The 17,925-nt window shown below is 35.7% G+C and overlaps 1 protein-coding gene across 3 annotated transcripts; it reads left to right on the top strand.

Moving 5' to 3' along the window:
- The first annotated feature begins 173 nt into the window (after nt 1–173).
- Rbp1 (RNA-binding protein 1) lies at nt 174–17,695 on the top strand. Of its 3 annotated transcripts, XR_015838764.1 has the most exons (5): nt 174–360; nt 483–703; nt 5,227–5,292; nt 8,209–9,750; nt 17,092–17,231. XR_015838764.1 is itself a non-coding variant. In XM_088272901.1 (4 exons), exons 2-4 carry the CDS (start codon nt 495–497, stop codon nt 17,267–17,269), a joined length of 453 nt encoding a protein of 150 aa, XP_088129027.1. In that variant the 5' UTR covers nt 206–360; nt 483–494; the 3' UTR covers nt 17,270–17,695. The 3 variants fall into 3 exon arrangements, 1 of the variants encoding a protein (XP_088129027.1); XM_088272901.1 differs by lacking the exon at nt 8,209–9,750 and having other exon boundaries at nt 206–360; nt 17,092–17,695; XR_015838765.1 differs by lacking the exon at nt 174–360 and having other exon boundaries at nt 563–703.
- The last annotated feature ends 230 nt before the right edge of the window (nt 17,696–17,925 follow it).

Genomic DNA, 17,925 nt, shown 5'->3' with positions numbered 1-17,925 from the left:
ACAAAAATTAATTTATTATGAATAATATGTTTTTTATTTTACGACGTTGTTGTTTTACGGGTGAAATTTAATAATTTAAATTGATAATCAACACATTTTTCAAACTTTATTTTGAATTAACTTTCAGTATTCTTAAAGAATTCAAAACAAAGGTGTGACAGCTCAAGATAGCAACACTGAAAGTGACAGTAAAATTACGAAGTTCCGCATCCGGGAGCCATATTGTAAAATTCCTGATTCGTGCGTTTCTAGGAGCGCGGTTCGGTCAGTTTCGGCGATATAACGCTGTTTCTTTTCGAAGTCAAGTGCATTATTGCATTGGGAATATAAAATAATTCATCTGTTACCTAAATCGATCGCGTAAGTAATACTTTTATGTGCATTTCTCATGTAAAAACTGCTAAGAAGCGACTACGTATAACGCTACCTAAACATGGCGATCTTGTTTTTAATTTCGTTTTATGGACGTTTGTTGATTACAGATTCCTTCTAGCATGTCTAGATTTCGAGAGTGGGATCTCTCCTGCAAGGTTTATGTGGGAAATCTAGGGTCGTCGGCTTCGAAGTACGAGATCGAGAGGGTTTTCAGCAAATATGGGCCGATCAAAAACGTGTGGGTAGCGAGGAATCCACCGGGATTTGCTTTTGTCGAGTTTGAAGATTCGAGAGATGCGGAGGACTCCGTGAGGGGTCTGGATGGCACGTAAGTAACAACAAATGTAAAATATTTTGTTTTATAATCATAAACAATGCTGGGTTTGTTGCCTCAGCTGCTGGAGACAGTCTTTTTTCATTAATTCACTTGTTCAAACATTGGTTTCAAATTCTTTTCATTGCTTGAATTTTAATTCGCGACTGCAATTGATTCTTGATTGTAATGGATACAGTAAGCAACAAGACATGTGTTAGTTGTGAATATTTAAATTTTATGTTTTTAAAGTAGTATTAGTTAATAAATGTTGTATCATTCCCCATTTTGCCTATAATTGACAATTACATCAACCAAATTTCGGAATGTTGTATATATGTAGCAAGGGAACCATTCTTTTTCTTCGTATACAGGTTAGCTGGTTTTTATATAAAAATCTTCATATAAATAACTCGTAACACATTGTTTGCAAGAAACGCTTAAAAGCATCTTTTACCTACTGTTGGTAGGGAGTGGGAGACGCTTATAAGCGTTCTATTTGCTTACTTTTGATAAAGAGGGATAGACGCCAAAAAACATTGTACTGATGGGGATTGGGTTTGCGGTTACTTGTGATTAGTACCGTAGAACGGAGTTACTTGAACTTTGATGTGTTACTTGAGGCCAGTACAAAAAAATTATTTACATCTGTATTTGGTCTACAATAATGAACGTATGGACATGATTCATTGTTTCCCTGACAGGTGACACTTATTGTCACGATACGTTCATTATTGTAGACCAAATACAGATTTAAATCTTTTTATTGTACTGGGCTCAAGTAACACATCAAAGTTCAAGTAGCCCCGTTCTACGGTATACTAAGGGGCTGGGCGGCAGACTGCCAGAGTATAATTAGGGTCCTTTTCCATACTGTCGGTAGAGAGCGGCAGACGCTTATAAGCGCTCCATTTGCTTACTTTTGGTAGAACGCAAGGGATGCCAAAAAAACATTGTACTTATGGGGATTGGGTTTGCGGTTACTTGTGATTAGTATGCTGAATGTCAGTGGGTAGACTGGCTGAGTATAATTACGGTCAGGGTTGATGAAAAAACCCCCCGACAACAATGTGTTAAGTGGAACGAATCCAGCGAATTTCAGATACATGCAAAATATTATGAATGTTATATTCCCAATATTTATTTATTTATTTATTTATTGAATGGCTAAAGAAAAACTAACTTACTAACTAACCATCACGCCGCTTCCCCGCAAGGGTAGGCAGAGAGGATAGAGCGCCACACCACTCTGTCCTTGCAAACATTCTTCGCCTCTTCCACGTTCATGCATCTCCTCATACATACCCGCCGATTGTTACGACTCCTAACCTGACCACTTTCAAGTATTTGGCATACCTGATCGTGCCATGTTTTTCTCGGTCTTCCTCTGCTTCTTTTCCCGCTAACATTCGCCTCATAAATTTGTTTTACCGTTCTTTCCTCACTCATTCGTTCTACATGTCCAAACCATCTCAACACACCTTTCTTAATTTTATCGATAATGCTTATTGATGAATGGCTAAAGCCTTTAACATAATACATATATACAGTATCTAATATAAAAATACACTAATAGAGAAACAAAAAGTCTTATAACATAAAATAATAATAAAATAACAAATAGTAAGCACTGGTAAATACACGTCTCCTTCACACACTGTCAGCGAGCAGCGAGAGTGAAGCACAACGTTTGAATTTATCCATTATAACATGGAGAAGAAATGCTGAGAAAGTACAGACTTCAAGGTGGATAACAATATATTGAATAAATCTATACCTTCAAAGCATTGGCTAACATGTGAAGCCGCGGAATGGGAGAGAACATGGCATAGTTTGCATTATGTACAAATACTGGGAATACAGATTTTTTTATTATTCAAAATCTTGAAATTATATACTTTGAGTTGTGACATTGGTCACAAATAAACAATACAGTTGTGTTGTGCACGCTCCTTAGATCCGTTTCTGATTCACATAGGAAACGCTTGAGTCATAAGTGTGCCACATTACGGTACCTCCGCGCCCGGAACTACACTCCGCTCTACAGAGCCGCGAGGCTCTCCCTTAGGGCGGGGTCCATCCGGGAGCGGGGAACAAACCATCTTTTCCGCGAATTGCTGTTTTCCTGGAGTATTAAACCCTGCGCTGTTATCATTGAACGTTCCAAAGTTATATTTACTTCGCGAAAATCCACTTCATCGTGCTCCTGTTTTTTTTTCTCACAAAAATACCATTTTATTTTTTATTTAAAGAGTTCACGTAATTTTAAAGTTAAAAAAACTAAATAAAGCAAAACAAATTGAAAAATGTTTTGTTCACCATCCATCCCGGAAAATCAGGAGTGTATTATATGTAATGTGTCTTCTTCAAAACACTTTGCCGCCCCCGATAGTACATTAAATAGCCAGGGTGACATTACACAACCCTGCTCAACACCTTAGAAATACCAAATCAAGATAAAAATGACCCATTTTAATGCATGCAGTACTATCCTCGTACATTGTTCCTGTACTGTACGGAACGTCTCTTCTTCTTCAAACCCTTAACCGCACCCGATGGTGCATAGGGCACTGCATCATATAAACTCAGTGTTATCTTGATTGTTAACACATGAAGGAAAGGTGATCAAGTCCATGTCCATGGTGTAGCGGTTACCGTTTTAGGCCGTACTGGATACCACCCTGAACTGGTGATTTTTTCACTCCAATATTTATTCAATATTACCCTGGACTGGTTCCTGAAGCGTAGGGTTGATCACCTTTCCTTTATGTGTTAACGATCAAGATAACACTCCGTTTATATGATGCAGTGCTCTGTGCACCATCGGGTGCGGAAAAGGGTTTGAAGAAGGAGAAAAAAAGACTATATGTAATATGTAATTTTCAATTTCAATTTATTTATTCGATAAAAAAAATAATATATACATAACAAACAATATTCAAGGCGTATATATTAAAAGTAAAAGTAAGCAAGAAGACTTAAAGGTGTAAAAGAATCCCGCTTCGGAAAACTCCTTCGGACACATGGAACAGATTAACTTTTTAAACGCGTTAACTTTGTTCCTAAGAGACGCTCGTGCGCGGCTGTATTTCGCCGTTTTTTAAATGATTACTTTTATCATAAATTTAGTTATGAAACAATTTATTTTCCTAAACAAAAACGTTCAATGGGATTCATTGTGCCTTTTTGGTACTCTATAATACACGTGGGTCACATTATTCTTGAAATATATCGTAATATAAACAAATTAGATCGTAACATAAATAAATCAAAGCACGCATCGTGTGTCACTCTTACCCACTGGCGATGCGTAGCGGCGAGAGTGAGACAGATATAGGGCATGATTATGGCGCGGACTAATTACCGACCGCAAGAAAAATCAGGGATTTGTTCTTTTATTTATCCTTGTGATGTTACAAATTATTAGTCAGATATTTCAACAGATGTCATAAGGCCGAGGATTGACGTATTATTTTATCCAAAGTTCCACACCATGAAAAAATCCCTCCAAGTCGAACTGAGGTTCGAAACTTGGAGCAAAGTGAAAACACAAACGCTTATGTCAGCCGCGTATGGGGCATGTCTTGTTAAAACACATACGCTTATTGTTCAACATAGCGGTAGTAAGTTATTCACCTTCATCTTGGTGTAGGCCTTGTGGCCTGTTTTTAAGAGGGATTAGCCTCTGATGAATTAATCTCAAGCAGTCTTTACACACCATCTGCAGGCGGATTCGCGCTCATAATAGAGATAAACATCTCTGAAAAGAAGTGATGACATTTAACCATACTGTATACATCGATATGAGATCAAAAGATGCCGCAAAAGTCATGCGTAAAAATAACTTACACCCAATTTACGATGAGTCGAGTGAAAGGGTAAAATTACCCTTCCCGCAGATAGTGTGTTAGTATGTAATTTACCTTAAATCAATAAATTTTTTAAATTTTTTATATATCGCTCACTCCTTTCAAGAACGTCATAAATCAAAAAACTTGATTTCTCAGGAGAACGTTTTTAAAGTTTAAAAATATAATACAATGTATTAAAAATAAATATCAAGCCACTTAATGAACTTTTTACTGTGCAACAGATCTTTTTAGGTAAAACCTGAAGGTTTTTTCTTCATTTGAAAAATATTTAGTATGTTTAAAAAAATATTAAATAATACCTTTTCTTCAAAATCCAAAAACAACACTTTCTGCCCTGTAGCGGGTAAATATTAAGTTAAAAATATGCCTCTTTTACTGGGATATAGTAAATTTTTTGGGCATTCCGAAAACATGCACAACTGAAAATTGTCGATTTTTGATTTATGACGTTCTTGAAAGGATAAAGCGATATATACTTATATATGAATCCACCATTTCTAGATCTGAGAATCTGGAGCGTAGCGCATTCACCTTGCCTCCAAGTGATTGATTACTATCTTGACGCTGCGTCATTGTGATGTAGTGTACTACGCACCACTGGGTGTAGATAGGGATATTTTATACGTTTTACTATCCCGATTCTAAGATTTATGTCTAAATTTTCAGGCGTTGCTGTGGCACAAGAATCCGTGTTGAGATGTCATCCGGCCGCACACGAAGAGACGGTAGAAGGTATAAATTGTTTTCATTAATTTTTCCCAATTTTTGAATGGTCAGGTTTGAAAGAAATTGTCAGAAAAGATGAAAAGTATCAAAATTGAATGTTTTCACGCTCTCAAAAGAGCGTTGTATGAATGACACGGAGTAATTTTTTCAGTACTCGTTTTTAGAAAGCGATATGCGTTCCGAGTGATCGCCATTTTAAATCAGAATAGAATCTGAAACATTTTAATTCTTCCTTGCTTAAACATTTTTTTTTCAACACTATTTATCATTCATCTTTCACTTTGTGTAATACCACTTTAATGATGAATGGTAAAGAGAGTGTTATATTACCATACCACAAAGCTTACAATGCTTTTAATATAGAAAATATTTTTTTTCAATTACTTTCCTATATTGTATTGATCAATTCATGAATAAGAGGATGGACGATAGTTCAATATACATATTTAATTAATTCAAATTTTTAATTGGTTTTTACAAAATTCTAATTGGTCAAGTTTAGTTTGGTGAATGCGATGAAAGTGTCTCATTTAATGTATCCTTTTAATGGAGACCCAGTATGAAGAGACGTGGTTGGCAAATATATTAACCCGACTGTATTTAATCCTTTAAAATATATATATTATTTATTTAAAAAAATAATTTTCGAGAAAAACAAACTGAGTACAAAATACTGTTTGTTTTAAATTATATTTCAATGGCGCTTTTACTCAACCTCATATGTGTAACTTTTCCGAGTTACTTGATTTGAAATTGAGTATATTATATTGTTCACATCAAATGTGTAACTTTAAAAATGCAAACTGCATATCGTGGGTATACTGGCAAAAAACGTTAACTCTAAAATCCCTGTTATTTAAAGCCTTTAGCCTGAATAAAATACCCGCCATTAAACTTAGAGTTGAATCTATTTTTAGAACCCCATATCGCTCACTCCTTTCAAGAACGTCATAAATAAAAAATTGTCGATTTTCAGTTGTGCATGTTTTCGGAATGCCCAGAAAATGTATTACATCCCAGCAAAACCGACATTTTTAACTTAATATTTACCCGCTACAGGGCAGAAAGTGTTGTTTTTGCATTTTGAAGAAAAGGTATCGTTTAATTATTTTTTTAAAATGGAATTGTTCTTTTTTAAATGGAGAAAAAGTCAGGTTTTACCTAAAAAGATCTGTTACACAGTAAAAAGTTCAAAAAGTGGCTTGATATTTATTTTTAATAAATTGTATTACATTTTTAAACTTTAAAAACGTTCTCCTGAAAAATCACATTTTTTGATTTATGACGTTCTTGAAAGGAATGAGCGATATATATAATATATATATGACATTTCAAACTACTTTGTGTATTTTGCCAGTTTATAGAATGTTGAAAAGTCAAAGTTACATTTTTTCCAATTTACCTTCTTTTGCCAGTACACCCGCGATATTTAAATATAAATACATTTGTTTGTTTTTAAATTTTTAAATAAATATTATTTTAAAGATATGAGATTGAGTCAGAGCCGCGTTGATGTTATTAGTTGAGAAAGGTCCCCATAGTTATTTTTTAGTGTGGATTTTGTTTGAATGGAATGATATCGCCTGAATAGGTCAAACCCTTTAACCTGCAATCGGACTGTTTTAGTGTTTTATTTATATTTACAATTTTACATGCAATAGAAAATTTTTTTGAAACTACTTTTCTTGTGTACAGTTATTACTTATAACCCTTATCCGCACCCAATGGTGCATAGGGCACTGCATCGAATTGACGCAGTGTTATCTTGATCATTACTTACATGAAGGCAAGGTGATCACTCTTGCGCTTCAGGAACCAGTCCAGGGTAATATTAAATAAATATTGCAGTGCAAAATCACTAATATTTATTTTCACCCCCCTGGGAATCGAACCCGGGACCTCCAGCACGGTAGCTAAACACGCTGACCATTACACCACAGAGGCGGACAAAGTGTGTACAGTACTTAATATATAGTCAACTCTCAGAGAGAGTATTGAGGAGTTTGGATCAGACATTGCTTCCGCGTGTGTAGTTCAAAGTGCGGTCAAATTTTGTTATTAGGGATGCTATCATTTTGTTATGTTGTTGATAGTTATCATTTTGTTATTAGGGCATGTAAATTTTAAAGCGCTCTTAAAGTGATTTTTTTACGAAAACGATGGCATATAAATTGGTCATTTATTATTATAACATTCGATAAAGTATGACTAGTTTCTCGACCAAGGTAACATACTGCTCGCTACATTTGGTAGAGTGGCGGGTGTGACACAAAGGCCCAGGGCTGGAGTCCTGGAGAAACCAGTTTTCTTTTGAGATGTAATTTTTTCATACATGAAATGTTTACCTTTTTTAACTATTGCCACAGCAAATTGTTTTCAGGCAGTTTTTTTATCAGCCTTGACCCTAATTCGTATACTAATTAGGGTCGTATATTATTCACAAGTAATCGCAAACCCAATTCCTATCTGTACAATGTTTTTTGGCATCTCTCGCCCTCTACTTAAAGTAAGCATTAGAACGCTTATCAGCGTCTCCCGCTCTCTACTGACAGTATTTAAAAGAGGCTCTTGAGCGTTTCCCGCAAACTATTAATACATAGTATAATATGATAAAAAGTGGAAGTATTTATATTCATTGTAGACTCTGGTACGGATATGTAAATTTTAGACTGCAGCTTAAAGATTTTGACCTATTTACAGGCGATTTGATATATTTTATTATCAATATTATTAATTCGATATATTTTATCTATGTATGGTATGACTGATGAAAGGTGCATGGTAAAGTTTCAAATAAGCAAATAGTGTTGTTGATGATTAATAGTCTGTTGATAGATAATGATAATCCATGATATATACACGAGGCGCATCGTGTGTGCGGGCACTGTTAATTGATACGGGCGGATATTGGGACGTTTTCAGGTACCACACCACAACCGCCAATGTACCACCACCAAGCCCACCGCACGGCGGCCGCCCACCGAGTGGCTCGCCATCACCACCACCACCACCACCACCACACTCGGTCTTCTCGCTCTTCTCCCACCACCACCCCCCCCGGGGGCCGCCTAGCCGCCCCCCCCGACCACCCACATTACCGACCATTGCCCCCCGCCAGCTATCGCAGCTGTTGCCGATCACCCCTTTCTCCCGCGAATTTTTTCCAACGCGGAGACGAGGCCCTGCGTAGCATGTACTTGAAAGCGGACTATATTTCAATCCGCAACGTCAAGCAACTGCGTAACACTCGAAAGTGAACTATATTTCACTCTGTAAATATCTCCGTAACTTCAAGCAATGTTATGTGAAAAATATGGAGGACCCGCTCTAATATACGTAACTCCAAGCAACTGAGTAATACTTGAAAGCGGACTATATTTCACTCCTAAATATCCGCGACTTCAAGCATCTGTGCAATACTTGAAAACGGACTATATTCCACTCGAAATATCCGTAAATTCAAGCAAATGCATAATACTCGAAAGCGGACTATATTTCACTCCGTAATATCTCCGTACTTCAAGAAGTGTTATATAAAAAATATGGAGGACAGCGAAACTCCCATTTGCATTGTCTATAATTGTGACGCACTCGCTCGCAATCAAAGTCACATAATCGAATGGCCGCTACTGGACTCCGAGAAGGTGAAGCTCCTAACACCAATGCGGGTTGTGAGTTACATGACTCGCGTGGATCTTGACAGAGAGCTATGACACAGAGAGAGGTCACAATAAACCTAATAGGGTCGCAGTGACACAAGGGATGCGAGACCCCTTGACCTCTTAAAAAAATATATATATATAAAATTTCAAGCAAACATCTGAAGCACAAGTATGCCATGCGCTTTTGAGGAAAACATTTCTAACTTGATTTGGTGGCGTCTGTGATTTGACATTTTACGAGACTGAATGAAGACTTAGCACATTCAATATGTATGTGACAATAATATACATACATACAATGTCGCTTGTATAAAGTTCACTTGACATAATAGTGTCTATCTATTGATGACCATAATGTTGTCTATGACAAATGTAATTTAACGCAAAAATGTCTTATGACTTGACACAATGATGACTGCAATTTGGCATAAAGATGTCCTAACTTGACATAATGATGTCTGTAATTTGACATAATGACGTCTATAACTCGACATAATGAAGTCTTGAAGTTACAAATGCGACGCAAGAGAGATAGGATGAAATTAATATGCCTCTGTATAGATGTGATTTACACCCCTCAGAAAAAATGGGATACGTTTTTCCGACACCTGAATAATTCGCGTTCCATTTTTTAAATTAAAATTATTTAAATGTCGCCGTTGCGGAGAAAATTCAGCGAGATACGTAAAGATAACGGGTAAGGGGTGTGTCCAGCGCAGTCCATCACCTTCCGAGGGCAACACAGCTCCACCTCACATATCCCCCAACTATGGACAGCGCTTCCCAGCGGACGTGTGGTTTGGTACATAATCATATCTATTATAATTCTTTTTAATTGTTTATTCAGTGTTTTGTCCAGCCATTTTATGAATGAAAAAAGAAACCCGCAAACAAAATGGTGGCCCCTCAATTCTCGGCGGTTATTCCTGTTCTAGTTGTTGATTTTACTGTTTTTACAGGGTCTCAGTTATGCTGTCCACAGTTTAGAATCAAACTCAGTTTAATCCATTTCATTTTTAATCAATGTTTTACTTAGTAAATACCACTATTTCTTGAAATCTACTGTGCCACGTGTTTCGATGTATTCCGCAGTTTGAAAATGATGCAGATGTCACAGTAGATTTTAAGAAATAGTGGTAATTATTAAGTAAAATGGATAGATTTTACCACAAAGTGACTGCCGAATCAATTAATGACATAATCCATTTCATTCTAGATTAATAACAATGGTAATATGTATGTGTTCAAGTCATTTATGGACACAAAATGATACTTAAATTCATCTTGTGTGTAACCGTTTCAGTGCTGAGAAAATATCTTAAATGCAAAAAAAAGTTCTGATGGAATTAATTATTTTATTTTATGATGTTGCTCACTCCTTTCAAGAACGTCATAAATAAAAAAACTAGATTTTTCTGGAGAATGTTTTTAAACATTAAAAATATAATACAATGTATTCAAAATAAATATCAAGCCAATTACTGAACGTTTTTACTGTGCAACAGATCTTTTTAAGTAAAACCTGAAGGTTTTTTCTCCATTTGAAAAATATTTAGTTCATTTAAAAAAATGGCGGCTTTGTCCGCCTCCGTAGTGTAATGGTCAGCACGCTCGGCTACCGTTCTGGAGGTCCCGGGTTCGATACCCAAGGGGGGTAAAATAAATATAAGTGATTTTCTCACTGTAATATTTATTCAATATTACCATGGACTGGTACCTGAAGCGGAGGGCTGATCACCCTTCCTTCATGTGTAAACAATCAAGATAACACTGCGTTTATATGACACAGTGCCCTATGCACCATTGGGGTGCGGATAAGGGTTTTATTATTATTATTTTTAAAAAATAGTTAAATACATAATACCTTTTCTTCAAAATGCAAAAACAGCACTTTCTGCTCTGTAGCGGGTAAATACTAAGTTAAAAATATGCCTCTTTTGCTGGGATATAGTACATTTTCTGGGCATTCCGAAAACACGCACAACTGAAAATGGACAATTTTTGATTTATGACGTTCTTGAAAGGAGTGAGCGATGTATGGTTTTTAAAAGTAAAGTATAAAAAAAATGTGGTAAAAAAATATGTACTGTGAATAGTTTTTAATAATCTAAATTTCCATAAATATCAACTGGATACTGATATATCTGTTTTTGCTACAGTATATTTAACCCTATATTAAAGCTATAAAAAATATTTGGCACCCGATCAATATTACAATTTATATCCGTAAATTAGTTGCGGAAGCGGAAGGCTGATCGCCTTTCCTTCATGTGTAAATGATCAAGATAACACTGCGTTTATATGAAGCAGTGCCCTATGCACCATAAGGGTTTAAAAAAAAAATTGTTGCAAAAAAAAACTATTTTTCTCTAAATACATATTTAATTAAAAAAAAAATATATATATATTTGTATTTTTATCATTAACAAAAATACTTCAATTTCAATACTATTTCTGTGAGCCTGAGCGGCTCATTATTAGAAATAGGTATCAAATTGTGGTAGAGTGGGTTCGAACCGAGAAACTCTGACTCAAGAGTCCGCGACACTAACCACGGGACCACAACCCGACACTTAATGGATTGGGCAGTCACTTTATATTAATATCTATCCATTTTTAATTTAAATTTTACTTGGTAAATACCAACATTTCTTGAAATCTATTGTGACACGTGTTTCCATTCATTCCACCTCATTTTCAGACACCATATCGCTCACTCCTTTCAAGAACGTCATAAATCAAAAATCGTCAATTTTCAGTTGTGCATGTTTTCGGAATGCCCAGAAAATGTATTATATCCCAGCAAAAGAGGCATATTTTTAACTCAATATTTACCCGCTACAGGGCAGAAAGTGTTGTTTTTGTATTTTGAAGAAAAGGTATTGTTTAATTATTTTTTTTAATTTACTAAATATTTTTCAAATGGAGAAAAAACCTTCAGGTTTTACCTAAAAAGATCTGTTGCACAGTAAAAAGTTCAATAAGTGGCTTGATATTTATTTTTAATACTAGATTTATATTATCCACTGACACTTCGTGATGGAATTGCATTTTTAATATATTATTAGATTAAAACCAATATTTTTAGCTTTTCCACTTTATTTTTATTTGATCAGCGACCGGGTTTCGTCGTTACCGACATCATCAGACTGGTGGGAGGCTATACAAATTGTTATGTTATATATAAAACAAGGCAGGAGTTGATAACCATGATTTGATATAATTTCATATTTAATTTTGTATTTTTAATACATTGTATGAATATATTATATTTTTAAACTTTAAAAACGTTCTCCTGAAAAATCAAGATTTTTGATTTATGACGTTCTTGAAAGGAGTGAGCGATATATTATATTTTTAAACTTTAAAAACGTTCTCCTGAAAAATCAAGTTTTTTGATTTATGACGTTCTTGAAAGGAGTGAGCGATATATTATATTTTTAAACTTTAAAAACGTTCTCCTAAAAAAACAAGTTTTTTGATTTATGACGTTCTTGAAAGGAGTGAGCGATATGTGAAGCCAAGTCTTAATTTAATGTTAGCCCCAAGGATGTGACTCTAAAATTTAAACTACAGAATTTTACTTTATACATGGTGTTTGAAAATGATGTGGAATGCATCGAAACACATGTCACAGTAGATTTTTAAGAAATAATGGTATTTACCAAGTGAAATTTAAATTAAAAATAGATTGTTCTCCTCTACACTGAAATGGTTATTCTGTCTTAACTCTGTGGGATTCTGCAATGGATGTTTTTATTTATTTAATTTTTTGTGATTTATTAATTTCAAATTAGTAGATGTGTGTATTAGTATCATGAATCCGATGCAATGCCCTATGCACCATCAGGTACAGACAAGGGAGAGGAGATGAAAATGAAATCCAGTCAAATGGTGTATCATTTATTAATAAATAAATAAAAAAACTGTCTTTTGACACGGTTTTCATATTAAATTGCTCGGTTTTTATATTTAGTATGATTAGCTATTTAGTCAAATTATTATTTTTCTTTGTATCCAACTAACAAGAGTAGAGCGTAAAATTTTATTACTATCATTTTGTATTTAATTATTTTAAAAAAAAATTCATGTTTTTAAAGTTTGATAATTATTTTTATGTTTTGTATTGTGCGTAATCTATTAAGTGTTCTAGAATTTTATCGTATTTTATTTAGATATCCTCAAAGACTATCGATTTCAATCATTCTTTTCAGGACTGTGTAATCAAGACAATGAAAATTATCGGCTGATAAAAGCGACCGCTGAAAAAATATATATATTTTACTACTATGAACGTCAAACGCTTGAAAGTAGACTGAGCTAATTTACAAAATTTGCTAAAATCTGGTTATGTGTGCGTAGAGGTATAATGTTACACTGTCTATGATGAAAATCCGCCGCTTGAAAATCTTGTCCGCCTCCGTAGTGTAATGGTCAGCACGCTCGGCTACTGTTCTGGAGGACCCGGGTTCGATTCCCAGGGGGGGTAAGAATAAATATGAGTGATTTTTTCACTGTAATATTTATTCAATATTACCCTGGACTGGTACTTGAAGCGGAGGGCTGATCACCTTTCCTTCATGTGTAAACGATCAAGATAACACTGCGTTTATATGACGCAGTGCCCTATGCACCATTGGGGTGCGGATAAGGGTTTTATTATTATATATGATGAAAATGATAGGATTGTTTTTATTGTAGGTATGTAGGAAGTGTTACAAGATGCCTCTGCGTACAGTGAAACTCCGCAAATCCGAAATACCAGAAAATCAGGAAGGTTTTGTAGGAAAACATTAAAAAAAAACACGCAAAGATTGAAAAACACATTTATTATTACATAAAATTATTATACATAACCTCATTTTGTTAAAAAATGATTGAAAAGTTAATAAAGTATACAGTATTGCTACTCAAGTACTGTAATATCATAATTAAAATATATGTATATATAACGCGTCCTTATGTTGAATCAGAAAAATAAATGTGGCCTTTAGAAATGAAAAGGTTTCCCTCCCTATATGTATCTGGTTCGTTAATCTTCTATATATCCTATAATTAAAATGGAACTTTGTTTTAAAATCACTATAAATATTTTATTATAACTTAATTATAATGTCTACCGGTTTCCAAGCTAACCGCTTCTCTATCAATAATGATTAATACTATTATTATTCATTATTTATTGATTATTATTAGTACTTATCAGTCTTGATAAAGAAGCGGTTAGCTTCGAAACCGGTGGACATTATAATTAAGCTATAATAAAATATTTATTGTGATTTTTAAACAAAGTTACATTTTAATTATAAAATGAAAAATCACAAAGTTAGTGCTTCAAATATAAATTACTGTAATAATAATAATAATAAAACCCTTATCCGCACCCAATGGTGCATAGGGCACTGCATCATATAAACGCAGTGTTATCTTGATCGTTTACACATGAAGGAAAGGTGATCAGCCCTCCGCTTCAGGTACCAGTCCAGGGTAATATTGAATAAATATTACAGTGAAAAAAAATCACTTGTATTTATTTTACCCCCCTTGGGAATCGAACCCGGGACCTCCAGAACGGTACTTCTGTAATATTAGATTGAAATGTAAAAAGTTGCAAATAATGTACATATACCACGGCATAGGGTGGCGCGTACGATGTAACTGCTGTACTGTAAAGTACTTTGTATGTGCTGTATTACAAATTTCTCCGCTAATCTCAACTTTTCCAAATCTGAACGGGCCACAGACCTAATTAGTTTGGATTTCGGGGGTTCTACTGTATATGTAAATTGATTTTAGCTAATTTTGGTTTACTTATTACTTACTTATTAAGCCGCCTCCGTAGTGTAATGGTCAGCACGCTCGGCTACCGTTCTGGAGGACCCGGGTTCGATTCCCAGGGGGGGTAAAATAAATATGAGCGATTTTTTCACTGTAATATTTATTTAAAATTACCCTGGACTGGTACCTGAAGCGGAGGGCTGATCACCTTTCCTTCATGTGTAAACGATCAAGATAACACTGCGTTTTTATGACGTAGTGCCCTATGCACCATTGGGGTGCGGATGAGGGTTTTATTATTATTATTATTATTACTTATTTATTAATTCAGTTTACCATCAAGTTTGTGATGTGTATATATTATAGTTTGTGATGTGTATATATATATATATATATAAGATATTGCAATTATTTTCTTATGCCATTGTAAGTGACGGGTGTATAATTTCGGATGACATTGTGTGTATCTAATACCATAGAATTACCACAATGTCAATAGATTGAGGATTTTCCATCACAGCACTTCATGCCCTAACCGTAAGAGGCACCGCGGAGCAGTCGGTGAGGTGATCAACTGCAAAAGTGGCGTTTCGGGTTCGATTCCCGCCAATTACTCGTTAAAACTTGGCTAAAACGAGTGTGGCACTATGTCGTTGTTTAGAGCAACTGGAGATAGTATAAAAGTTGCCATTATAATCGCCAACCTTCAGCGTGGAGTAGCACAGTAAGAAGACCCATAAGATTTTTTTTTCATTAACAGATAATATATTTTTTGACATACAATATAAATGAGGAATAATAATAATAATAAAACCCTTATCCGCACCCAAATGGTGCATAGGGCACTGCGTCATATAAACGCAGTGTTATCTTGATCGTTTTTACACATGAAGGAAAGGTGATCAGCCCTCCGCTTCAGGTACCAGTCCAGGGTAATATTGAATAAATATGACGGTGAAAAAAATCACTTATATTTATTTTACCCCCCTTGGGAATCGAACCCGGGACCTCCAGAACGGTAGCCGAGCGTGCTGACCATTACACTACGGAGGCGGACAGTGAGGAATAAGGGAAGTTAAAATGTCGAATGATATTTGCAGACTCTATAGCGGCCGGACATTTGATTGGCCAGCAGGCGTCGCTGTAAAAGCTGTTTTTTTTTTTAAATACATTTTTAGCATTGTTACAAATACTTGAAATGTTTCCCTAAGAAAGATGTATTTTTATATGCGGATTATGTAAATTTGATATTCTCTCTTAATGTAGATACGATTATGTGAACGTAAATTCTATTTAATGTAGAAAAAAGTATTTAAAAAATATATATAATTTGAATCGGACTGCAGCGATAGGTTCAAAAATATTAGTCTCAATGTAGATAGAAAAAAAACTCACTCACAGATAGTTATATTCGCAGAAAATCTGTTCCGGATTGGTTTATAAACTCAAAAAAGTAGTCTTATACATGTGTTTTATTTTTATATGTAAATCATCCTCTTATTCCACAAACATAATGCCAAATCAATATATATCGTCACAGGTAGCTACTGATATTAAATAACATTCAAAATTCCGTAGCGTTATTAAATATTAAATAACGTTATTAAATACTACCGCAGTTATTAAATCTTAAGGTAGAGACTGACCGGAGCATTTCGTCGTAACATAACTTCGTAACATCCCTCGCGGCGAGCATCAGCGAGCATCGGAAACTATGGATGGAGCGCTCGGCTCGCTGTACTGACTGTCTGAATGCTCGGATCGTAACGTGTTACGTCACGACGAAATGGTCCGGTCAGTCTCCACCTTTAAATGCATACTGTTGCAATTCTGCAATAACAATCATACGTTGAAACATCCTTTCGTCGCCTTAAATTGTTATAATTCACACTGTTGCATAATCGCCACACATCTCGGTGTTAAAATTAATAATAATAATAAAACCCTTATCCGCACCCCAATGGTGCATAGGGCACTGCTTCATATGAACGCAGTGTTATCTTGATCGTTTACACACGAAGGAAAGGTGATCAGCCCTCCGCTTCAGGTACCAGTCCAGGGTAATATTGAATAAATATTACAGTGAAAAAATCACTTATATTTATTTGACCCCCCTGGGAATCGAACCCGGGACCTCCAGAACGGTAGCCGAGCGTGCTGACCATTACACTACAGAGGCGGTTAAAATTAAGTCAGCCTTTTACAATGGCGCTGTGGGTACTCTCTTGACATTTAGTTATGTTGTCTTTTTTAATTAAAAAAATATAAAAATCATGCATTCAAGGGTTTCAAGTAATACAAATTATTGTTAAGCACGATGACATGTCAAATATATGTGTTTATGTTTGTTTACGCATCTCCGCAGGTCGAGGAGCAGGAGCCCCCGCAGGAGGTCGTATTCGAGAGGTCGCTACTCGCCGAGGTACTCCCCGAGGAGGTCCTTCTCTCGGAGCAGGGATAGGTCTGCGTCGCCGGTGCGCGCCCGCCGCTCCTACTCCCGCGACCGCCGCAGCCGGACCCCCGACAGCAGGGAGAGATATTAGAAGGGGAGAGGAAGAGAGGATGAGAAGGAGAAAGGGAGAGAGATACCGAAACTCTGACGATTTTATGCGGATGATCGGGTCTTTTAACACATTGTTGTCGGGCAGTTTTTTCACCAGCCATGACCCTAATAAGCACACTATCTGCGGGCGGATTCGCGCTCGTAATACAGATAAACATCTCTGTACAGAGTAATACAGATAAACATCTCTGAACATCTAATACAGATAAACTCTCAATTGACAACATTTAATCATACTGTATACATCGATATGAGATCAAAAGATGCCGCAAAAGTCATGCGTAAAAACAACTTACACGCAATTTACGATGAGTCGAGTGAAAAGGTAAAATTACCCTTCCCGCCCAACACCACCAGTCGAGTGAAATGGTAAAATTACCCTTCCCGCAGATAGTGTGTTAGTATACTTATTAGGGTCGTATACTACACAAGTAACCGCAAACCCAAATTTCGGATCTGTACGATGCTTTTTGGCGTCTCGCGCTCTACCGAGAGTAAGTGAATAGAACGGTTGTAAGCGTCTTCCGCTCATTACCAACAGAGTATGTAAAAGACGCTTTTAAGCGTTTCCCGCAAACAATGTGTTAAAAGATCTGAATTAATATTTAATCTTGTTTTTAAATTGATTGACTGTTT

Source organism: Brachycentrus maculatus, unplaced genomic scaffold (genome assembly GCF_059751285.1).
Source record: "Brachycentrus maculatus isolate JH-2025_06_01 unplaced genomic scaffold, ASM5975128v1 h1tg000531l, whole genome shotgun sequence".
In the NCBI taxonomy this organism is placed as follows: Eukaryota; Metazoa; Arthropoda; class Insecta; order Trichoptera; family Brachycentridae; genus Brachycentrus; species Brachycentrus maculatus.
The sequence above is the reverse complement of the archived record's forward strand: the minus strand, read 5'-3'. Positions and strand labels throughout refer to the sequence as shown.

Excerpts from the sequence above, each read along its gene's own strand:
- Rbp1 (XM_088272901.1), top strand. The coding sequence starts at position 495 with ATGTCTAGATTTCGAGAGTGGGATCTCTCCTGCAAGGTTTATGTGGGA. Across the intron at positions 704-5,226 it reads GTGAGGGGTCTGGATGGCAC|GCGTTGCTGTGGCACAAGAA; the intron begins GTAAGTAACAAC and ends CTAAATTTTCAG. Across the intron at positions 5,293-17,091 it reads ACACGAAGAGACGGTAGAAG|GTCGAGGAGCAGGAGCCCCC; the intron begins GTATAAATTGTT and ends GCATCTCCGCAG.